The sequence below is a fragment of the Notamacropus eugenii genome, chromosome 1 (assembly GCF_028372415.1).
Source record: "Notamacropus eugenii isolate mMacEug1 chromosome 1, mMacEug1.pri_v2, whole genome shotgun sequence".
NCBI classification, from domain to species: Eukaryota; Metazoa; Chordata; class Mammalia; order Diprotodontia; family Macropodidae; genus Notamacropus; species Notamacropus eugenii.
Genome location: NC_092872.1, coordinates 658096549 through 658122663, shown reverse-complemented (window position 1 = coordinate 658122663; position 26115 = coordinate 658096549). Strand labels below are relative to the sequence as shown.

Sequence of the window (26115 nt, the reverse complement as noted above, 5' to 3'; positions counted from 1 at the left end):
TTATCTGTTCCCCTTTCCATTCGCTGCCATGCTTATTTTTTAAATAAAGTTTATACTTGCTGCCTTTCCTTCCTCGCTACCTGCTCACATCTCATTTCCCTGCAAGTTGGTTTCTGTTTCTCAGCTTTCCACCAAAACTACTCTGTTGTTATTGTTCAATCATTTCCTACCCTTCAGATCCTCATTTGGGGTTTTCTTGGCAAAAGCTACTGGAGTGGTTTGCCACTTCCTTCTCCAACTCATTTTACAGATAAGGAAACTGAGGCAAACAAGGTTAAATGACTTGCCCAGGGTCACACAGCTACTAAGCATCTGAGGACCAGATCTGAATTCAAGTCTTCCTGACTCCAGACCTGACACTCTATCCACTGTATCACTTGAACTGCTCTGCCCCCAGCCCTCATGAAACCTTGGTTATTACATTCAATAACATTGGAATGATCCTTTTTTCTGTTGAACTTTTTGTTGCTTTTAACAATAACCAAGACACTCTTTTTTTGGTTTATTTTTCACGAGTGGCACATTCAGCACCTCAGTGCCTCAGATCTAGACACCCTAGATCTCTGGTCATGTCTTTCTCCTAAGCTGACTCATCTCTTACCCCTTATACCAAACTCCAATGCTCCTAAGAATCACAAAAGCTCTGAATTGGAAGAGATCTCTGAGGTGAGCTCCTTGTGCTGCATCCCCTGGACACCAGCATCACCATCAGCATTTCTGTTCCCAAAGTAGCTTGTTCCCTTTGGTAGAGTTCTAATTGTTAGGAAATTTTCCTTAAACCTAAGCCTTACTTTGCTTTGTTGCAAGCCACCAGTCCTTTCTCCTACTTCCATCTTCCTAAACTTGTCTAGTCTCTAGATAATTCAAATAGTTGAAGACAACCATCACATCTCCCCTGAATATTCTCTTTTCAACTGATTCTTATAGGATACCATCTTGAGGTGTTTCACAAGTCTGGTCAACCAGCATGCTGAAATGGAAAGAATGCTGAATTTGGAGTCTAAGATCTGTTTCAAACCCAACTCTGCTCTTTATGATCCTGAGCATGTTACTTAACCTTTCTGGGCCTCAGTTTCCACATCTGTGAAAATGCAGGATTTGGACTAGACTCTAAACTGCCTTCCAGGTCTCTATGTATGACCTTATGGCCATTTTCTGTAAGTTCATTAATTTATGGATGCACTTCCTAAAATGAGGAATCTAGAACTTAATACATCATATCACATCTGATCTAATCATGGCAGAGTACAGTGAAGCTCCCTCATTGACTATCTATACACCAGTCACCTTGCTGTGTGGCCCAGGAGCCACAACCTAGAAGACTTAACTCTTTCAGCCCTCGAGCTTTTGCTCTGGAACTCTGTTAACCTAATTGGTGAGTGCCTCATATGACCATTATAACTGGATGTATCTTCAAATATATTTTCCTTTTACTGCTGGGCCATCCCCTCACCATGTTCTGCTATCCTACTCTGTCCCAGATTTCCAGTTCTTGAACCATGATTAAATCAATACTGCCAGTGCTAAAGGAAAGGGTGGATCCATCTATTTCCCCATTGTTCCACTCTCTAGCCATGTTGTTTTCCTATCCAAAATATCCCTTCCTCTCCATTACTCCCATATGTATAGTGTTCTTCTATTAGAACATGGACTTCTTGAGGACAGAAACAGTCCTTGCTTTTATAATCATATTTCACAGTGTTTAGCACAATGCTCTACATACTGTGTTTAATAAATGCCTTTTCATTCATTCTTTCTGTCCTTCCTTATTCCAGGATATTATGCCTCTCTTTAGGCATCCTAAGAATCCATTAGTTTTCTTGACTGTCACATCAAGAACATCAGTAGCTTTCCCAGAACATATGTGTATGTATATGTATGTATATGTGTAGATGTGTGTGTACATATACATATATGTATATATGACAAAATTGTGTTTGACAATACCTCCCCTTTTTACAAATAAAGCTGATGTTTTTTAACTTAAGTTTTATCTCTACTAAATGTTATCTGATTAGACTGGCTTAATTTTCTAAGCTACCAAGAACCTTTTTAGGTTTTACTTGTATCATCCCAGCGTACAAGTTAACCCTCTCTGCTTTGTATCATCTGCAAATCTGATAAGCATTCATGTGTCCCTTTATCCAAGTTATTGATAATAAAAAATGTTAAACAGTACATGGTCAAGCACAGATTCATGGGGCATGCCACTAGACATCTTCCAAGTTGATGTCAGATTATTAATGACTATTCATAATGTCTGACCATTTAATCAATTACAAATACACCCAATTGAACTATTGGCTAACATAGGAGGCTTTATCAAAAACTTTGCTAAAATCTAGATATTTACAGCATTTCCCTGATTCACCAATTTAGTAATGTAGTCAAACAAAGAAATAAGGGTACTCTGGCATGATCTGTCCTTGATGACAAAGACATCCTTTTCCAGATAGTCACTATATCTTATTGCCATTACCCAAGATTGTTTGTAGCCAACTGCCCTTTTTATACTGCCCACTCTCCCAATACCTCAAGCTCAAAACCCCACTCATATCTTCTTCATTCTTCTTCCTAATCCCTCATATCCAGCCAGTTAAAAAGTGGTCCTCCCATTTCTTTCTCTTTGATCTTTCTCATATCTGTCCCTTCCTATTCAATTCTGTTACTCCCACCCTAGTTCAGACTCTGTGGTGTATTTGGGCTATTGTTATAGTCTTCCATCTTGTTCCCCTGTTTTCAACACCTCCTCTTTCTTCATGCCACTACTAGTTTAATCTTTCAAAAGCAAAGCTCTGATTATATCACTCCCCTTCTCAAAATTATTTGAGGGCCCCCCATTGACTAAAGGATAAATAAAATCTTAGTCTAATATGAAATTCTTTCCATGATCTGACCCCAATCTACTTTTCTAGCTCTTTGTTACATTATACTTCTTTTAAAAGTATATATATTTCTTCCCCCAATTACATGTTAAAACAATTTTTAACATTTATATTTTAAGTTTTGAAATTCTTTGCTCCCTCCTCCCCTCCTCTTAATCCTTTCCAACATGGTAAGCAATCCAATATATATTATATGCATTACACAGCTTATGCATTCTTCCCTCAGTCAAACCCAAAGGACTTAAGTGTCAGCCATGTGCCACACTGTCCTTTGGCCAGCTAAACTGGAACTCTCGCTATCTACCCAATATGTCTCTCACTGTCTTTTTCTTTGCCTTTCTTCATGATACTCTCTCTACCTGGAATGCCTTTACTTCAGTTCTGTTCTATTTGTTTCTCAAGTCCCATCTGAATTGTTATATCCTCCATGAATCATCCCTAATCCTACTTTCAGCCCTGTTCCAACCCTCTCTGGTTAGATACAACATCTCTTATGAATTACCAGAATATGTTGTATACCTCTCTTTTTTTCATTTCTCTACATTCTACAAGGTATTAGTTACTTGTCTATACATCCTGGCTGCCCTATTACACTGAGATCAAGAATCTTGTTGAATTGAATGACTAAATGGAATACTGATTCTATTTCATATATTTTTCTTTTAGAAAGAAACACTTGACCTTCAATTAAGAACCTCTTTGCAAAAACAATAAAAATAGTGTTTGAAATCCAATGTCCCATGACATTATAGTAGGGTATGGGAGGGGGAAATTACTTTATATTTCAAAGAATGGTCCTTTTAACAGTCTTTACCTATTTTATTCAATGCTTTCTCAGTCACTCAGCCTGACACTTTTACCAAAACTATTTTGTATACTTGAATGGGATCTTCATTCGCTGCCATCTTCTTCTATTTGTGTCACTTCCAAGAGTAGCAGTTGAGGGCTAGATTATAGTTCCCAGGCAACTTTCAACTCTGACTTTATTTCTTCCTCATTTTTGCTAATGAATAGGCATGGCATTTAAACATTAACCCATCACACTGCAGGTAAACTATCATTTCACTATAGATTAAGGGCGAAGAGAATTTAGGCTTTCAGGCTTGAAGGAGTTGTTAAATGATTACCAATCTGAAAAAATAAAACAGTAAAAGACAAAATAGATCAAACACAAAATAATTGAATCTGTGCTTCAGAGGGATGTTCAGGAGATGATACAAAGTACCATAAAATGCATAATAGTCAACATATATCATTCTATTAACAGAAATTGCTGCATCCTTGATCTTGCAATGATCCATTCTCAAAAGTATTGGCAAGATGTGTTTATTGAATTTTTTCTCATTAAGACTCTTTGACCAGTCTTTCTGGTTTTATCATAGTCTAGACTAAAAGTAATCGATTTTAAATTCTGTTTCCACCCCATCTAGGAAAAAGAAACCTCGTGTAAAATGATCATATTAGGCCAGAGCTCTATACTGTGTCATAATGGATTGGAAAGTTATTATAATTCTAGTCAGCTAATATTCTCAGATTTAAAAGGGAAGATTTGACTGTTTCCACTGTCCAGTTTTCATTAATGCTGTGAAAATAAAATTGGAATTTTAGGTTCCTGTGGTGTTTGTGAATTGAAATTAATCCAGTTTCTTCCTCTGCCCAGCTCCATGAAGAATATACTTTTCTCATATCTATATTTCAACACAAACTATATCAGAAAAAAAGATGAGCAAATCACTCACAAGAATGAATGCTTAAAGGATGCATTTGCAATGAAGCAGAGAGACAATTTTATATATATATATATATATATATATGACATGCACTAATTTTCACTTGCTGCATGGTTATTTTGAGAAGTGATAGATACAATACATCCCAAATCACTCATCTGCTCCCTCCTTGCTGACCCTATCTACACACTAATGTGCCTTTCTTCCTTCAGTTTACTCCTACAGTTCAAATAAAAGGCTACATGAAGGATGTGCCTGACATATCTCAGCCCTCCCCCCTGGCAAGCTGATGATTCAGGAAAAAAATGCAATGTTGTGATTTTAAGAGCTTTTTGTGTCCTGCCTAACTATTGGGGTCAACTTTGATCATCAGTACCTCCTTTCCCTACCCTCACCACACGCATACACACTCATACATACACACACACACACACACACACACACAATACACACACTTTAAGAATGGCAAGAAACATCAGAATTGCAGTGCCACTGCCAATGAGAGTAGGAGAATCATGAACCTCAATACAGATTTTCAATCCATTTATTTGAATGTAACTTGAAAGTAGGTAAAAGAAGCACTTAAATGAAGTCCTTGAGTTTATTGGGTGATACGGCTATCTCCAACCCAAACTAGTGCCACTCAGACCAATGGACAAAATCAGCATGTTTTTTCTGAGCATATGGAGTCCCAGAAAGCCAGATAAGCTCTCCTGAGTACCCTGAGTAAGCCACAGAAGACTGGGATTGATATAAGTCTGATCCCTAACATCCCAGTTCGGAGAGGCCACAGGGACATGTCTCATAAGTTTGTACCATATTCCCTGTGCCTCTTAAAATCTTATGAAGTTAATTTGGAAATCATGATAATAAGGTTATATCTACACAAATATTTTGTTTTAGTCAGTTCCTTCTTACAGGCCTATGCCATGTTATTCTTATCTACATATATCATCTTGGTGTCCCTCTCACCTGGAATGTTATCTTTTTCCTCTTAGAGTCACACAACTAACATGTATGGGATATAGGCTTTGAACTCAAGCCTTCCTGACTTCAAAGCTGGATACCTATCCCATTCTACCACATTCCCTCATCTTTGTCTATCCAAACAATTTCCATTATTGAATTCCATTCAAACTCCGTCTCTTATATGAAACTTTCTCTAATGACTAACAGAGTCTGTAAAGTAATATGCTTAAACGCAGGATTAAACATCACATGCGCACACACACACAATCACATTCAATAAACTTCAGTGCTCTCCATTATCTTTCAGGATCAAATATAAAATCATTTGTTTAGCCTTTAAAGTCTCTCATAATGCAGATCTAATTGTTTTGTTTTGTTTTTTTCCTTCTCATGATTCCTCCCATATATTCTAATTTTTCTATATAACATGACTAATATGAAAATCTGTTTAATAAGAATGTATATGTAGAACCTATATCAGATTTCACATTATCTTGGGGAGGGCAGAATAGAGGAACATGGGGAAAATTTAAAACCTATGGAAGTGAATGTTACAAACTAAAAAAAAAATTAATTTGTTTAAGAAAAAGAAATTAAAGTCTTTCATAAGCAGACCCCTTCCTAACTTTCCATTTTCTTACACTTTGCTCTCCTCCACATACTCTACATTTCAATGATACTGGCCACTTTGCTGTACCTCATACAATTCTGTTGCCCTTATAACTCCATGCATTTCCACTGGCTGCCCTCATGCTTGAAATTTTCTCCCTCTTCTTCTCCTCAGCTTTTCAGCTACTCTGGATTTCTCTGAGTCTCAGTTAAAATCCTACCTTCTGCAAGAAGCTGTTCCCAATTTCCCTTAATTCTAGGGGCTTCCCTCTGCATTCAGTCTTTCTAAGATTGCCCCTAATTTATCTAACTTGTTTGTAAATAGTTGTTTGCAGTTTGTCCCCTCTATTAGGTTGTGAGCACTTTGAGAGTATTTTCTGTTTTTTACCGTTTCTTGTATTGTCAGCACTTAGTTCATAGTGCCTGGCACATAGTAGGTGCTTAATAAATGTGTGCTGACTTGACTTAGAGGCAACATGGCACACTGGAAAAAGCTCTTGATTTGGAATGAGGGGACCAAGACTAGAATACAAATCCTGCCTCTGCTGCTTTCAACGTGTGAGCTTGAACAAGTCACCTAACATTTTTAGTCCTCAGTTTCCTCCTTTGTAAAATGAAGTCGATCTGATGAGATGACCTCCAACCTAGGGTGTGATTATGATACACTATCTTTCTCTTCCATGAGGAAATCAGGGAGCCTTCTTTACTCTTACTTAAACTTATATTAATAAGAATTAGTGTCTTTTCTGCCTTTAATCCCAATCACTCTGTGTTAGAAAATGACACATTAGCCCTGGTACACTTTGGTGCCTACCATTTTCCTTTCGTGAGAGGAATGAAAGGGCATGAGTACAAAGATCTACAGTTAGGAAATAGAAGACGTAAACATTGATCACTTTTTTTTCTTTGCTAGCAGCCCTGGAAGTGTAAGCCATTTTGTCATTTCTAAAATGGGGTTAATTAAAATATGGGGCCTGCCTATCTTATCAAAAGTATCAAGGTACAAAATGGTATCCTATCTCGGCAATAAGAGACCCTCACCAAATAGAAAGTACATATAGAGATGAATGCTATTGCCACAAGAGTTAAGGTGCTTGAAGGAATGACTTAACTGAGGCACCTAAGTGGTCCAGTGGATAGAGTCTAGGACTTGTAGTCAGGAAGATTTGAGTTAGGATCCTGCCTCAGATACTTCTTAGCTGTGTGACCTTGGGGGAGTCATCAAACTTTTCAGTCTCAGCTTCCCATCTTAAAGTAGGGATGATTATAATAGCACCTAGCGGCATTGTTGAGAGTCAAATGAATTAACAAATGTAAAACTGTTTACAAACCTTAATGCTCTGTATAAATGCTAGCTATTATTATTATCATTACTATTACTAACGGGTTCCCTCCCCAAAAAAGAATCCTAAACTGAGTTAGATATTGTGGTACAAAAGAATTTCTGAGTTCAAATCTTGGCTCTGCCGCTTACTAGTCTGAATGACACTGCATAAGTCACAACCTCTATGGATCTCATTTTCTTCATTTGAAAAACAATGAGGTAGAGGTTGCACTAGACAATATTCATGATCCCTTCCATCTCTAGATCTTTATTAGATTTTTTAGACTCTAAGTGCCTAGAGGACAGGGACTGTCTTTTGTCTCTTTTTATATCCTTATACTTAGCACAGTGCCTAACACACAGTAGGTGCCTAAGAAATGTTCATTGAATTGAATTGAATCTTTGATATTATAATATTTAAGTCAGGATGAAAGTGTCAGTTACATTTGGGTTACTTTGGAGATAACCATTCTATTATTAGGTGAATTAAATTTTTCCTATCTATCTGTAGCCTCATCATCTTTCCAGAAAGTGAGCAAACCCAAAGCCATAAATACTTATGGCAAAGAAGCTTTTTGCCCAGATTTTACAAGTAAAAGAGATGTTTTGAACCATGATGTTGAGAAAAACTCTGGGAAGCCATTCATTGAGAATCCCACTTGGTTAAGTCATATAGAAGTCCAGGACCAAGCTGGGGTGTTTGAATGGCACATTCTGTTTCTGGGTCCCTTGCCTCTCTTATACCCGAAGACTTTTGGTGAGCTGCTGTTGTGAGTGATTGGAGGTCACAGTACAATGGGCTGTGAGTGATTGGAAGTCAAAAAGATGCTAATAGCAGTAGTGGAAACAGCTGAAAGTATACTGGGCTAATGAACCATATATATATAGAATACTTGATACTTTCCTCTCCCAAACTTCTATTCCTCATGGGAGAAGATGCTTCATTACCTGTCCTAATGTAAATTTCATCATCCTCTTTCCCAAGGAGGAAGAGAGACAGAAGACGGACAAATAAAGATATATCAGACAGACACTCAGGCAGATAGACAAAGTGGCTTATACTTCCAGGGTTGCTAGCAAAGATAAAACAAACAAGCAAGTAGTCAGTGTGGGTGTCTTCTCTTTCCTAATTATAGATCTTTGTATTTGTGCCCTTTCATTCCTTTGACAAAAAGGAAAATGGTGGACACCAAAGTCCACCAGGGCTAATATGTTATTTTTTAACACAGAGTGGGATTAAAGAGAGAGAAGACACTAATCCTTATTAGCATTAGCTAAAGTAGGAATAAAGAAGTCTCCTGATTTCCCCATGGAAGAGAAAGGTAGTCCATCATGATCACACCCTAGACTGCAGCTCCTTGAGCAAGGATCCAGATTGAACAAAATGAAATGGAAAATGAAACAAAATAAAACACTTTGTCATTTTAGCTTTTACCTCTCAGTCTCCCTTGGAAGCCTGGGGTTGAGGAAGGCAGCCACAGGTACCCATGCCACTAGTCTGGCTCTTGCTCTATGTGTCAGGGAAAAGCTCTGCCACCTCCCTCCTCTCCAGTGTTTTCTCACCTGTCCTTCCAAAGATAATTCTAACTCTTGCTATAGAGAGAAAATCCTGCCCTCTAGACCCGATCTTACTTTAATTTCCTCTCCTTCTATTTTAGTACAAAATATAACTCCTAAGATTTTCAGCAATTTACCATTTGCAAGTTGGTCTGCCCAAGTATTACAAGAACGACCCTTGCAAGAGCAAATGTTTGTGTGAAGAATGTCCAGTGCCTTAAAGAACATAGATGCTTGACTCTGTCAAGTGCATGACAGAGGGTAGGAGAGTAGCTCAGAGATGGTGTTCTTAAGGAGATAACATAACCTTAACTGTTCTCGAGTGTGGTGACAAACATGTCTAGAAACATAAAGCCACTATTTCAGCAATAGCCAATATCATCCTTTTTTGATATTATTTCCAATGAGAAGGCAACCAGGTGAGTGTATAAAAGTCACACAAGTGGGACACACTCCAAACTCAGTTACTGGGTTGGTGGAAATCAGATGTTCTTCCCACATCACCAGTATAATTGTGTAGAAATTAAAGAATGCAAATAAGTTCCAGGGCATAAAACCAGGTCTAATTTTGGACTCTTTTTAACTCATCACACTTCCTCCATTCTTCATATGTGGAGGAATTCTGCCATTATATATTTGTCCGAAAGCTAAGGATTCACACACTCTATTTCCTCTGATACCCCCAAATATCTTGATTATTGGTACCTGGAGATATTAGTACAGTTGGGTTCCAACTCAACCTAGCTCCTCCTCGTAGACCAAATGACCAGCTGATGGCTAATCTATTCACTTCTGGGTTAGAGTTGAAGAACTACCTTAGATATATTTTATCTCTTCCTCTCTTGGCTTCTTCTTTCATTTTAATATACTTAAGCTATAATTTTATATAATAATAGTTCACATTTACGTAGAATTTTGTGTTTTATTACATTATCTTATTCAAGATGGAAAGTAGGTATCACAGATATCATTATCTCCATTTTACAGAGGAAAAAATTGAGACTTATATTGTTCCCAGTTGTAAAGTTATAAATGCTAGCACTCAAATCTTGGATCTCTTACTGGTTTCAATGATCTATTTCCCTGTATGTGGATTAACTTTCCTTACACTATTTTTCTCTCTTCAAGATTGGCAAATATATTACATCAGAGTAGTATTTCTGGCTTTCTCCTTTTATAAACTCAATAGGACATTTGCCACATTTCAGCAAAAGCTTTTAAAAAGAATTCTGTAAATAGGAATCATGATGTGCAGTAGGTAAACAACATCAGTAAAGGTGACATGTATGAGGATTCCTGAGGATTTTTTCTGCACTCATTCATTATAGCCCTGCTTTTTTTAAAATCCTGTTACTTGTTTTAAGAGTAAATTACATTAGGGAGAACTCGTGTTCTCAGACCTACAAGTGAAATCCAAAAATAGCAAATATACTGATTTGTAAATAAATATAATTTGTAGAGAACTAGGATTTTTGGCTGGTCTGGTGGTATTTTTGGGGGGGGTTGTCCATATGGTACATACATACTCAATCCAACCCTCAGAAAGAACTAATGTGCTATTTTTTTTTTTTTTAGGAAACTGAATTTGGAATCCCAGTAAGGGGGCTATCACAAGGTGATTAATAAGCATCTTGCCACCAAACCACCTATAACAGGTCCCACCATAAAATTAGAGTTTTTAGAAAAACACTACATATGATGGAGAATCCAAAAGGGTTTCATTACATAAGAACTGTTGCTTTCTGCAGAGAAAAAAAATCCCCCTTGATTAGATGCCATTGTTTCCTACTGTTCTTCTATCAGTGTCTTATTGTTAATGTACAAAAACACTCAACACTGGCAGGAAAGCTATAATTCTTTTCAGTACCCCCAGCAATGTAGAGAAAATGTAAGTCAGAATTGTACCTAATGAAGGCTCAGCTTGGCCTTGTTTTCACTATTCCAAATTCAATCCTGACTTTAATATATTGGGTGACATCATGAACTCTATAGCAGAACTGTTTATCCTTCTAAATCATCTAGTTTTTGAACGGTAAGCTCCATCCCCTAGAGATCATTAGTCAGACATTCAGAGCAATTACCACTTGATGGGTCACTCAGAGTTAGTCATATGATGCTAAAGGGGACAGATAGATTGCTGCAGGTTGAATATTTTTTCTCTTGATATTACCCAGAATCCTCTATCTTAAAATCAATTTGTTGGCTATCAAAGTTTAATTAAATTCACTTTTGAATAATCACATGTTCTTATCCAAAAAAATTTAAATGTAGAACAAAATTACCTTCCAATCAGGTTCTAACAAATATGATCTAATGAATGGCATTTCCCTTAATATGATTGTGAGGACTTATTTAATGAAAAGATGCACCTTGTTCAATATACATATCTTTATTCTTAATAGGTTTAATGGCACTGGTTCAATATAATCCTCTGATTTTTTTTTCTCCTAAACTAGCACACTGGAAAACCACTCAGAATCACAGAGTAATTGAAGTAAATTTAGCTTGATGAACACTAATACATGTAAAGGACCCTTTGCAATAAAATTTAAAAGTATAGCACAGAATTATTTAAATGTACATTCTCATATATATTTGTCTTCATGGAATTGCCAAACATCTGAAATCACAAAAAATAGTTTCCTGCATTCTAATAAATGAAGAGCCTTCCTACAAGAGGAGGCTTCATCTCACAAGCCATTTTGTTCTCCTTGTGTTTTCTTAACCTTTTTCCTTATATAATACAAGAATGGGTCAGCATTATGAACTGTATTTTCATGGTATTTGATTCATGATTTCATCAAAGGACATGACACATATAAGCATTTACATTATTTTTAAAGTACAGATGCAGTCATATGCACACATATATGTATATATATGTATATATATACATAACTTGTTTTGTGCTTTTATGTGAGAACAGGGAAGGAGGGACAGAAAGACAGAGAGAGACAGAGACAGAGACAGAGAGAAATGAGAATTGTGGCTGACAAACCTACCCTGCGATTTTATAATCAAGATGTCTGAAGTAATCAGGCCATCCTGCTCCCAGCTAATTTCCATATGGACAATGTCCAAAACTGTTGTGCCAGTTCAGGTTCATATGCACATCAATGCATACTATATTTGTTTCTCTGTTTTCCTTCTTAAACTGTTCTCTCTCAGCTACTCTCACTCACAATTCTAAGGAGAAAAAAAAAGAATTTACCTAGTCAAATCATTTTACTCTCATAGCTAGGGCTGGTACTTACAACTATACTGAACCTCAGAATTCTCGTTAAAAGCAATTAACGAGACAGGAACTAAGTTCAATTAACTTATATTTGTTGAAAATAAAAGGAAGAGTACCTAACTATTGTTTCAAGTATTCAAAGGCTCTGCTCTCTCTCATCGATGCTGAGGCAGTTAGGTGGTACAATGGAAGGTCTGGAAGACTCATTTTCTTGAGTTTGGATCTGCCTTGCAGACATTAATTCTGTGACCCTGGGCAAGTCACTTAACCCTGTTTGCCTCAGTTTCTGCAACTGTAAAATGAGCTGGAGAAGGAAATAGTAAACCACTCCAGTATCTTTGCCAAGAAAACCCCATAAGGAGTCACAAAAAAATCAAGACCTGATTGAAAACGCCTGAACAACAACAAATTGATGTTGGTGGTCATGGCAGCCTTAAAGGAAGTGAAATTGTACTCTCAGTTTGTGGTAGGCAGCACTGCTAGGGTTCGCTCACGTGAAAATATATTTTGAGAGCAAATTTTTTTGCAAAAACAAGCACATGGGGCAGGGGATGAAGACTGATTGTGATAGTAAATACGGCAACTAAGCGATTCAAGTCTCAACAAGAGACTATTTTGGGGGTTGTTGTTTTGGTAGAGCTAATCATAGAATCTATTCCATATGATTCCTTTGACATTTAATCCCAGAACAATAAAAAAAATATTTACTCTTGGGACAAATGGTAGGAAAAATGCTTCTCTTATCCTATGACCAGTGAGGACAATATAGAGAGAGTGTTTCAGGATAGTGCATTCTGCTACAGGCTGTGGCTAGGGGAAGAAACGAAGAACTCAAAAGATTCTCCCCCACCTTGGATACCTACCTGCCTGTAGATAACTAATTATTCTTTCTAACTTGGTGTTTACTTCCAATGCTTTTACACTGCAGGACCTGTCAGTGCTCTTTAAAGTCAGGAACGAAGGTCCAACATCTGGTCAGCTTTCTCTGATTCCCACCCAGCTTTAATCAGATATTAACCTGCCATTAACAATAAATACATCTTCTTCCTTTTGCACATCCCATAGACAAGGGAGAACTTCCCAGGAATGGTCAAACCTGATTACTACTAGCCACTTCTGGTGATTCATGTAAACAACAATAATGTTAAAGAGAACCTACAAGACATTGCTAACGAATAGCAACTTTGGAGCAAGAAATTACGGGCCACAGAGGCACCGGTGATGTTTTTACCTCTGCTGCCAATGGTTACAGAAGAGAAACAGATTTGAAAAAGTAAAGAGTTGATTAAAAATATGACATCTGAGACTGACTTTTGGATTTCTGACCACAGCTTAGCAAACAAGAAAGTGGGCTCTTAGCAAGGGATGCTGAATACCTTAAAAGAGATGGTAGAATGAAAAATAATAAAAATTTGCCTATCATCTTTAAAATCTCATCAAAAGGGATTTAAATTAAAAAGGAAAGGGAGCAAATTGCCTATGAACGTCTACCAAGGTTGATACAAAAGACTGTAGCTACAAAATTAAAATAAAAATACCAGTAAGGATACTCAGAAGTTCAAACTACAAAGAAGTCAGCAATAAAATGGTTGCCTTATCACTTGTTGGTGATAGACATCAAAAAGAAGTATTTGGAAGCTTATGAGCAGAACAACCTCACAAAATAGCAAAAAGCAGTGGCAGGGGAAATGAATGGGTGGAAAGATTAATGTGAATTTGCTTTCTCTACACTGTGGTGTGGGCTTAGGTCACTGCTTCAACATGCTGGGACACCAACTCTTTCAATTCAAGAATTTCCTCACTAAGGAGCAAAAGAAAAATTGTTCCTTCCCTCAGCAGAATTACATGAGAATTGCTATGATGTATAGTTTCAATTCAAAATGGAGATAGTATTGAAGAACTAAGGTTGGCTTGTAAAGAGCAACCATGTCAATGTCACAAATAATTGTACTGAGTCCACCATCTTGCACCACCCCAAACACAAGTGAATACACTCTTTCTTCTTGCATTTTGAAAGCTGTTTGGCAAGGTACAAACATCAAGGGAAAATTGTCACTGAAGAGACTAATTCTGACATTTTGTTTTTGTCGATTGCATTAATATGTCCGTGATCTATTTTTGAAGGGAAAAAAAATTGGTGTGAAACATAGTAAAATAATCCTGAAGATTAAACTCCAATTAGATGGTGAAACTGCATAGATTTGTCAGGAATTATTTTGCAATTTACTTTCATTAAAAACAATGGTGGAACCACTACATTTGGGATCTTGGCTTTATATTTAAGGAAGTAGAAATGGTACTTTAAAAGATTAAGTTGAGAAGAATTCCTAGATTTCTTCAAATGTGAACAGAAGAAATCTCTCTTAGACATTACACAAGGTACCACCAAACAATTCTCAAGATATCTCATAGAAGGAAAGACTCTCAAAAAATAGTGGGGGCGGGGGGGGGAGGGAAGTGGATTATTAGAACAAGAAGACTTCGGTGAGAATTGATTTACATATCTACCTTCCTATCTCAATTCTATAATAATCTATGCACATATTAAAGATATCTTCAAGGAAATTATGAGATAGGTTTTTGTAGACTTTATAGCTGACTATTTAAACATTTTACTGAGAAGTGTAAGGAATAAAATATCTTATTATAGTTATTGTTTACTGAAAATTTTTAAAAATGATTTCATTGGCTAGCACAAAATGTAGACTTCAAAGCTCACCTTTAGCAAGGTGTTTTACTACCCATATGTTACCATACAGATAGCTGGAGAGAAGCAAACACAAAGATAATAATAGCTAGCCTTTATATAATGTTTTAAGGCTTATAAAATACTTTATAAATATTATCTCATTTTATCCTCATAAGCTTAAGAGGTAGATATTATTCTTCTCATTTTACAGGTGAGGAAATTGAGGCAAAGGTTAAGTGACTTGCCAAGGATCACAGAGTTAGCATGCATCTGAAGCAGGATTCGAAGTCAGGTTTTTCACTTTATTCTCCATGCCACCTAGCTACCTGATAAATAGAGAAATAACTTTGTTCTGTGATCCACTAATTATCATCATCAATTGAGGAATTTAAAAGATGCACATATGCATGCCAAAAACTTTGGCTATTTTTGTGGAAGAAGTCCAATGCAGAGTTAAAATGAAAGAGGAAATTCCATTAAATGCAAGGTTGTCCAGATGTCTCCTTTGAAAAGAACATTGCATATCAAAGCCAAGTAAACCCTTTGTTGTTGATCAGTTGTTTCAGTAGTGTCCAACTCTTCATGAACCTACTTGGGATTTTCTTGGCAAAGATAGTAGAATGGTTTGTATTTCCTTCTCCAGCTCACTTTGCAGATGAGGAAACAGAGACAAATAGGGTTAAGTGACTTGTCCAGGGTCACACTCCTAGTAAGCATCTGAGGCCAGATATCAATTCATGAAGATGAGTCTTCTCCTATGCCACCTAACTGCCCAAGAATACCATAGAATCTCTTTAATGAGTTCCACTGCCACTCAGAAAAGACTAGTCTAAAAATCTGCAAAAGAAAACTAAATAGATGAAGAATACATATCATATGTATTTGAATAGGTCTCTGGAGTTACAGTACCTAAGTATATCTATTAGACAGACACTGCAAATAAGAACTTCCATTCTATAAATGTGCCAATAATACTTTCACCGTTCCAAGTTATTTCTTATCAAAAGACCCAGTCTTTACAACACTAATACGCTTCTTTTGAAACTATATGGTGGGATATCAAGGAACCTCATGATTTCAGAAGAAACAAAATTCAGGTGACCCTAAGGGCGATGGAAAGATGCACACTGGGCCTAAGTAGGTTGCACCATATTAACAACAATAACTTTCATTTGAGAAGTGGTACTAAAGAAATTTAATTTAATTCAGTTAACATTTATTAAGCACTGAGGATAAAAAGTATCATCCAAGGCGTAAAAATAGTAATTGTTTCAGTCTTTGGACTTGTCTCCTTAGCTCCTATCATAGTGCCTGTTACATAGTAGACACTTTTTGATTGATTAATGAAAATAGAATGTGGATGGTGAAAATGTATTTAATAGGAATGTATGTGTAGAACCTACATAAAATTGTATGCTGTCTTAGGGAGGGAGGGGGTAAAGAGGGGGAGGAAGAGAAAAAAATCGAAATTCTATGGTAGTGATTGTAGAACACTGAAAATAAATAAAGAGATAGATGAATGAATGAATGAATAAGTAGATAAGTAAATAAGCAAATAAATAAATAGGTAAATAAATAAAAGAAAAAAGAAAGAAAGAAAGAAAGAAAGGAAGGAAGGAAGGAAGGAAGGAAGGAAGGAAGGAAGGAAGGAAGGAAGGAAGGAAGGAAGGAAAGAAAGAAAGAAAGAAAGAAAGAAAGAAAGAAAGAAAGAAAGAAAGAAAGAAAGAAAGAAAGAAAGAAAGAAAGAAAGAAAGAAAAGAAAAGAATATATGGGCCAGTAATTTAGAAAGAGTAGGAACAGCATAACAGTTTGACTATCCAAACACTATGCTGTTATCTTTGAAATACTAAAACGCCTAGAGGTCATTTTCCAGTTTTTTATTGAACAGAAACTCTGTAGATGCTTTTGGAAGGTCGTGTACAAGAATCATCCAGGCTATGCAGGCCCCAATGAGATACAATCTGACCTAATGGAAGAAGTTTTGAGACATCAAGAAATATGAAACCACAGATTCTTCAAAGCATCAGAATATCTATTATTCTCTAAATACAAGCTATTTAATTAAGAAAGAGGATTAAGTAGTCTCATTTGATTCATCCATTAAATAGAAAGAGCTGAATGACATAGTAAATGGGGTGAGAGGGGATTCAACTTGGAGTCAGGAAGACCCGAGTTTGAATCTTGCCTTGGGCACTTACAAGAAGGAACCATTTTCAACCTCAGTTTTCTTATCTATCAAGTGGGGATCTAAAAGAGTCTTTGATCTGGCTTGGTATCAGTTTCCTTATCTGTAAAATAGGAATAATAAATAACACCTACTTCACTGGGTTATTGTGAAGATCAAATGAAATAAAATGTCAGATGCTTTGCAAATATATATATATATGTGTGTGTGTGTGTGTGTATGTATATACATATATAAACACTCTAATTATTCTTACTACCATTATTAGTTCTATATCCATTATTACTATTAGTCATTTATTTACTTTTCATTTCACAAGCATTTCTGAGGAATTTATATGCTGTCATGTTCCCTTTTCAGCACCATAATACTAGTTAGTCTTTAAAAGGTATTTGGTGACAGACTGTGACCACCACATGAGCTCCATTTGTTTAGAGGACATTTTAGTGTTTATTATAAGAATTGCTGACCCTTTTCTGTCTCCCTTAACTACATAGATATTTCTTCCTTTGCACAAATGCTGTAAATACCATTCTTTGTTTAAGGTAAGGAAATGTTAAAGCATTTGGAGATGGTTTTCTTGATTTGTTGAGGTCTAAAATACTATTAACTCTCTCTCCTCTCTTCCCCAAGAGTGTAATTTGTTCATAGTATTACACCTCTAAAGGGAGAAGACAAAAATCATGGAGTGGTTAGAATCACATGAATTCCCAGAAAATAGATGATTGACCCTAGATATGAGAATCTTCCTCTTTAAGAGCAAAATAAGGTGGGGCTGGGGGAGGGGAGATAATCATACTTCAAGAAATTCCCACATGAAAGGAGAAAAATCTCTCATTCCAAACTCATCTACTCTAGGGATCCTAATCAGTTTCAGACTTCTGTCTGAGCTTTTCACCAAGAAGCAATTCCAGTGGGAAGTGAAATAATAAAACCTGGCAGGACTCATATTGCTAAATAAAAACTGAACTTGAATTCATGTCTGTAGTCTATGTTCCATTGTGACCAGAGACTTCTGCAATAAGATTTACTGTGAACCTAAAGTTTTAAGATTCAGACAGTGGAGCCCATATAATTTTCCCCCTAGTGCTTAAAAGTAGCTGTCTAATGAGAAGAAGGGAATGGGGAAAGGAAAGCACACACATCCATGCTTCTGAGGAAACTGCCCATCCACTGGAAAACTCAATCTCAGTCCATGTGACTGAAGTCAGTCAATCTTGTCCTTCCACTATATGCTTGAGACATCAAATCCATCTTTGGAAGGACAGAACCTCTATTTTTCACATCAATATCACTGACATCAGTGAACTCTAATTTATAATTGTGGTGGCAGGGGTAGCATACACCAAAGCTTTGGAAACAATAACTTCCTTCTCTGATTTGATGCCCTCTTGTTCTTCAGTGGGTTTCCATATTTTATTCCATTTTTTTCCTTTCTTCATTACTATTCCCCAATCCCTGCCTTTTAAAAGCTCATCTGTCCTTGCTGGTCAAGTTCAAGTAGCACTTGCCACAAGAAGGCTTTCCTAATTTTTAAAAGAGAAATGATGTCTCCCTTCTATAGACCCTTATTATTATTGGTGTACATATATAATTTCCCCTTTAGACTTTTAACTATTTAATAAGAAACTGTCTTATTTATCCTCACTTCTGCCTCTTAGAATCTTTAGCATCCTTAGCAACTGAGCTCATGCCACCTGCTACAGGAAGCTTATCCTAGCTTTCTAGTTGCTCATGCCCTCCACCCAGAAATTGCCTTGTATATATTCTCTATTTAACATTCTCTGTTTATGGAAGTCTCTTTTGCTTTTTGTCTTTGTGCCTAGCATATAGGAGATACTTGAGTATTTGTGGAACCGTATTTACCTCTTTACCCCTTCACACATTACATATAGTAAGTGTTCAATCTGTGCCAGTTAAGTTGAATTTCCTTTGCTGCATTGTATTGTGTTCAGTTTTTTCTCTATGTCTCAGTCATTTCAGTGATTGTCTGCCACATTTCAGTACAGAAAAGTACCGACACTCTATGTGGTGTGTCTTTTCATTCAGATGATAGAGAAATCAAAGATACAGCCCAAGAAGGGGAAGAGGGGCACAGTGCTAGGGCAGAACACAGCTCCTAATGTGCAAAGTGGCACTTTGCCAAATGATCGCTTTCACAGTTCATCAGGTAGGTTTGAGAGGAACACAACATAATCCCTGGGCCAAGTTTGAATGAATAATTCAATAGCACACAAAGAGGTGAAAAAAAGTAAATATTATTGCATGATTTTCTTCATTAGATAAAATTAACACAATCTTAGGCTGCATTAATAAAGTGGTGTATCCAAAATAAGGTAGAATTTGATCTGATTGAATTCTGCCCTGGCTAGACTGCATCTAAAGGATCGTGTTCAGGTATGTGTGCAACACTTTAGGAAGGACTATGAAAAACCTAGAGGGACTCGAATCATAAGGATTCTGAGAACTAGGCCATACAAAGAAAAGAACTGTTTAACCAAGAAAAGAGCAGATTTGTAAGGTGAGGAGAAAGAACTATAGCTTTTTTGAAAATAGCAGTCCTGAGTACATGTTGTAAAGAGGCAAATTGTCAATCAATCAATCAACAAGTAGTAAGCACCTACTATGTGCCAGATCCCATTAGAAGTTCCCTGCTGAGGAAACCAATATAATGAATAAAACAAAAGGATCCTTACATGCAAGGAACTTACATTCTAAAGGGGTAAATGAGAATGTTTATGTGTGCAAACATCTATCTATATGTGAGCTCAACATTTATATATGTGTGTGTATGTAGATATAGGTACATATATAGGTTAGCCCTGAAGTCATAGTATAGTTTTAAGCTTTAATAAATTTGCTTAATAGCTTAAAAGTAAATTAAAACTTTTGTGACATCCTGAGTGTACCTACACAATTATAAAGCTAACAATTAGAACTATTCAGAGTAGAATGAGTTATCTCAGAAGGTAAAAAAAAATCCCCCCAAACCAGAGATGTCACAATGTCACAGAGGATATTGCTGTTTAAATATGGGTTGAATTAGACAAACTCTGAGTTCCCTTCCAACTCTGAGATCCCATAATTTTATGATTGGGTAGCCACAGGAAAAGGTATAAGGAGAGAACTGGTCATAGCTTGAGAAAATAGCACAAGCATAAGAACAGACCTCTCCAAAAGTTGAGTAAGTTGCAGGAAAATCAAACAAGTAAACCAAGAAATTGATGGGGAGTGAGAACACAATTGAAAATGTTATATTACCAGAAAAAAAAATGGGAAAATCAAATGCAGATCAAGGAAGATGAACACGATGAAAAACACGACGATCTGGTCAGACAAGTAAATTTCTAAACAGAAGTGAAAAAAAAATCTTAACATAAATATCAAAATGTAAAGGAAGGGATAAAGAGAAATTTTAAGAAATGTCAGATGCTGAAATAAGTAGCACATAATGAAAAGATGGGAAGTCAAACTAGACTTAGTATAAGCAGCTAGATAAGCCTCAAGTGAGTCTAATGTTACAAGCCACCATGACATATTCATTAGATAATAAACCTTGGAACAGGGAATGGGTAACCAAAAACAGAATAAAAGGAACGAGTTTAGTAAGGTGATAAATTCAAACCTGTACAGCTGGGAAGAAGACAACGGAAGAAATAGCTTTGAGATAAGTCACTAAATGTAAATATGATAGGAAAAAAATCTTGGGAGTCAAAATGGACAAAATGCTGATGAATTTCCATTTTAATATGGTAATTAACTGAACAGGCTCAGTGATAGGATTACATTTTGGTCATGACAAAAGCGACATGGCATATTCAAAATGTAATCCTTGCATCATAAAGAATGTCTCAGATCCTCCCTACTATTTAGTGCTAGGTTCCATTATTAGAAACATTATGAGAATTTGAAAAAGGTTTAAATGAAGATTATTAAATGAGGAATGGGGTCATTTGATGTAAAAAAAAGAAGAGGAAAAAGTGAGATGTCTGAACAATGGTTAATAAGTATATAAGCAGTTCTCAAATACAGTCAGTCAGCAAGAACCTATTGAACATTCCCAACATAAAGAAAGAGACTAGATCTCATTAGGCCACACTGAAGAAAGAGAAAGAGGAATTTATTTTAATTTATAGTATTTCAGGATTCAAATCAGATAAAAAACAATTCAACAAGCACTTATGAAGTGCCCATTATATACTCAGTACTGTGGCAGCACAAGAATAAAAATGATGTGGTCTCAAGTTTGTATAAGACTTGGGAGTACATGAAGAAATGCTTTACTGTGTGGTCAGTGTGTGGTTAGTCAATAAAGCATTTACTGAATACCTACTATTTGTCAGGTACTATGATAAGACCGGCCCTGTTTTCAAGGAGATTATAGACTAATGGTGCAAACTTGTGATTACAATGAGAATGTGTGTGTGTGTGTGTTTGTCCGTTGCCGAAGAAGACCATGCCATCACAGAAACAATGACATGACTTGCACTTGACTTTGTTTTGAGAAAGGGAGTGTTGTGCAGGTCACCAGCCTCACTTTCTCCTCCTGAGCCACCTGGATCCAGTGACCAGATATTCATCAGGATGACAATGAGAATATACAGAAGTTAAATCCAAGGGAGAATCTTCTGATATGATATGGTAAATTAACAGAGGAAATTTGGGGGTTTCCTTCATTGAAAGGCATTTTTATAAGGATAATTTCTCATCAGCCAGAGAAGGACAAATAACTTCATCTTTTTCTCCTCAGTTTCCTCACTTATAAAATAATAAGACCGGGATTAGAGAATAGCTGAGTCTCCTTCTAACTCAAAACCTGAACTCCCAAAATACTATGATCATTTTCTGCTGTGGTAAGTGTAAGGCTCAGCTGAGGGTGAACACGCAAATGTGGTTGCTTTTTATCACTTTCTATAGAAAGAATCTTATCTGCTCATGGCCTTGTTGTGAAAGGAAGGACCACTGGACTGGAAGTGAGAAAGCCTGATGACCAATCACAACTCTCCCACTTAACACTTCTTTGACCTTATTTGTCCTCTCAAGGTTTAACTCTAAAATCTTGTATGGTAATAAAACTCACTAATCAAAACCATTACCCAAATCAATTCTGATATTCAACCTTGAGCCATCATTATTTTAATCACTAAAAAACTAAGAGAATCAGGAGTGCTGAGATTGCCCAGCCCAATCTCCCCAGATTACTCTATTGCCACAGTTAATAGAGGAATTAGAAGCAGAATTCAAATCTCTTGAGTCCTTGTCTAGGCCTCTTTTTGAATGAAATCATGAGTATTCATGTAGATCTTGCCCATTTCAAACAAATCATAATTGCCTGTCATAATTAAAGGCATGCATGAAATAGATACCATTTTTAAGTCAGTAATATCTTTAGTAAATTAAAGACTGTAGGCAACTATGAACCCAACATGCCTTTAGCAAGGCATTATAATGTTGGCATGTGTGTTGTCAAGCTAACTGAGCTCTCTGACTCTTGTGGTTGGAGTCTGAAATTGGTGCAAGGCTGTTCCATTTGCGTTGTCTTCCTCAGCTGTACACTGGTCCCCAGGAGAAAAACTACAAAACTTTTCTTAGTTGGAGTCACTGCCTTTAGCCTTCTTCAGTTGAAGAGGATTTATGGATCATGGGAAAGAATACCAAATACAGAGCATCACACCTTGGGTTCATATATTGGTTTGCATTGGGTGCTTCCTACTTGTGTTCTCTGTGCTTCCATAAAAGAAAAGTGCTGTCCTAGATCATCTCTACTGCGGAGGGAGGATTTTTGGCCACTAATCTGCAAAGTTCAATTTAATAAATATCCCCTAAACACCTACGTACATGGCACAGGGGAGAGTCATAAGTAAATGAGGGCCAGACATAAATAAGATTATGTAGTAGACAGCAGTTCACCTCTAGCACTCTCTATCCCTTAACTTAAATACCAACCTCAGTGCTACATCATCTATTTTAAACTCTGTTGCTCAAAGTACCCTTACCTTTCTTTCCTTCTTACTATCCACTAAATCCTACTATCTTATGTCTAAAAAAATCACTGAGGGCCACAGATTGACTTAGAAAACCACAAATTAACGTTACCTGTGTCATATTGTATTTTTATTTATTTTGTTAAACATTTCCCCATTACATTTTGATTTGGTTCAGGCCACCCTCAAGAGTTTTGTGGACTGCATGTTGCCTGTCAAAAGTATGACACCTCTGCTATACTCCACAAAGCATCAGTCATTTAAGTGCTTTTGCCCTCCTCTGAATTCCAGTGTATTTGTTATGCACACCATACTTATGGACATTAAAAATCATAGATGATTCTACTCATTCACTGAAGAAGTGGATGTTAACAGGAGAAAAGTGGGTTCAGCTAGCCTCTTCTTTAAAGTGAAAAGAGAGCAGGGAGAGAGAAAGCTTAGGTACCAATAAAATTGTATTGACCAGAGGATGAATAATACCTAAGATGGCCTTAGATATAATTGGAAGGTAAGGGAAAATTACTAGAGACAGTTAATCACTTGGATGATGCAGTGATTTTGATATGGAGCAATATGAAAGAGTTGAGCAAGAAAGATTATTCTGGAGCTAGGGGTTTGTGGATGGACTGAAATCAAGTGGACACTAGAGATAAGAAAAGAATATCATTCCTTGAACAGGGTGTCATGCAACCCTATGGAACTGAGAGGTGATTTAATATCTGTTATGTTCCCCATTGGCCTTCAACACCCTGAAAGGAAATCTGAAGTGCTGAGCAGTGAATTAAGGAGATGGAGAGAGGAGCGTGCTGCTGACCTTTTTTTCCCCAACTCCCTTGCGTACCAGGTCTGTAGTACTTTGTGTTTCGGAGGGGACAGGGAAGTCAAAGGAAGGTATACAGCTAGTCCTAAAGCTATAGCTAAAAAGATAAGAATTGCAGTTTTTGAACCCACTTTTAAGTGGATTTGTACAACACTATGGGCTGTGAATCAGTAATAAACAGGCCATTCTATCATGTACCTGCAGGCCTCTTGGAGTTCCCAGGGTTTTCTTGCAGAGGTCATTAGCTTCCTTGGAGCTACTAACCCCTACTTTCATTCATTTTATTAGACTAAACAGGAGGGCTGTTAAAGGTGGAGAAAAACTGCTTAATAGAGCTTGAACTCATCCTGAGAACAGTAAAAATGTCCCTGATAGTCACCATCATGAATATTCAAAAACAAAACCCAACTGTGATCTATTCATCCTCAAGCCTAAGGGATTCTACAACCATTACTTAACGGTGGAAAAGGCAGCATGGAAGCCATTTTTCTGTATTACCCATTCACAGTGGAAGATAAACAAACATAAGCAAGAAGAGGAAATAAAGTATCAACTTATTAAAGTGTATGACCTAAAATTTTCAGGTGATATGGCAGGACTCAAAGAAAGAAACATTTCTATACTGTACATGCATAAATGTATCAAAGGCTCCACAAGCTGTTTGTATTACTGCTGCGCCAATACTTCCACTTCCGAGACCAAAAATACATCACTTAAACTAATTTGATTTTTTTTGTGTGGGGAAATTTTAGGGTCTTTTTAGATCATAGAAAGGTCAAATTTTTACTCACAATACAATGTGATTTCTTAGCTTACAAAAAAAATGTGGTTATACCACAAGCAATTTGAGGGGAAAGCACGTTATAACATTATATATAAGAGCTATGTTCATAGCTAATGGAATGGGTAAACTAAATCACCAATCCAATGTGCTGTCCCCAACAGCTATTACTGAAATGCATAATCTTGTCATTTCTCAACAAATGTCTGGAATTGGATCTGATTTTTTAAAAAGGCCCATCCCTCCTCCCCTATCAACAAATTAGTCATTATTTGAGAAAAATACGTTCATAAGAACTCGAAAGCAAGACCTTTCTATGGAATGCTGCATGCAAGTCAATAAAGGGAATCAAAGAGTAAGAAAAAAGTTGACTAACCTAACCCACCTGAGCTCGGCTCACAGGGATCGATGTCCTCATCATCACTGGGACATTCAGCAGAAGCCACAAGGATGTCATCTGTGGTCTACAAAGAAAACAAATTCAGAAGATTTACTCAAAGGAACCCACAACATGTTGCTATCATCATCACCATCATCATCATCATCATCATCACTTATTACCGTTGACAACAAAGTGGTACAGAAGATAGAACACAGAAGATGAAGTCAGGAAGACCTGACTTTGAATTCTGCTTCTGACATGTATTAGCTCCATAACACTGGGTAAGTCACTTAACCTCTCTTGTCCTCTGATTTCTCATCTGTAACATGGAGCAACTGGAATTAATGGCCTTTAACACCCCTGCTGTCTCTAAAACTATGATTCAATGGATATCTGAAGCACAGTTCCAGCTTATCCAATAGACTGAGTGGATAAGATACACCAAATGCAATCATCCCCTGTATAAAGACAATGGTACAAATGTTCATTTTACTTTTCAGTAGCAACGTAAAAATGGCAAACACTTAGAAGCAAGGAAATCTTAGAAACAGACACTTTTGTGCTGTACAAAGTATGAAAAGGATGGAAGCTCATTAAGACATATTATCTATTTTTAATACATAAGTTATACACAGTTACTCAGAAAAAGTAAGTGAATAGCTAGAAAAAACAGAGCAAATGGAATTTATTGCAGCCATAGGGCATGACGACACATGCACTGATGAGTTTTCTGCAGCAGTAATAACCTCTTATCCAGAATTCTATCACTTGAACTTTGAGAAAGTTTGAAGATGGTTAAGTGCCTTCATGAGGAAACACTAGCATGAGATTCCCTCCCCGGGTTTTGCAATAGAACAAAAGGAAGAAAACAGGGTATATCCAAAAGCATTTTCCTCACAAAGAGTTAAGATTTTATACTCAAATCTTAGCTTGGGGAACTCAGACAGTGTGGTATCACTATTTT

At 36.7% G+C, this 26115-nt stretch overlaps 1 protein-coding gene across 23 annotated transcripts in view; it reads right to left on the bottom strand.

Annotated features, from left to right (window-relative positions):
• The window catches only part of NRXN1 (neurexin 1), a 1424087-nt gene that overhangs the window by 17700 nt on the left and 1380272 nt on the right, over positions 1-26115 (bottom strand). For 14 of the 23 annotated variants that reach the window (XM_072635587.1, XM_072635593.1, XM_072635592.1 and 11 more), the window contains one exon: positions 25146-25233. In XM_072635587.1, coding sequence (XP_072491688.1) covers positions 25146-25233 — 88 coding nt within the window. The remainder of the gene's footprint in view (positions 1-25145; positions 25234-26115) is intronic. The other 9 variants (XM_072635590.1, XM_072635594.1, XM_072635597.1 and 6 more) reach the window with 1 other exon arrangement.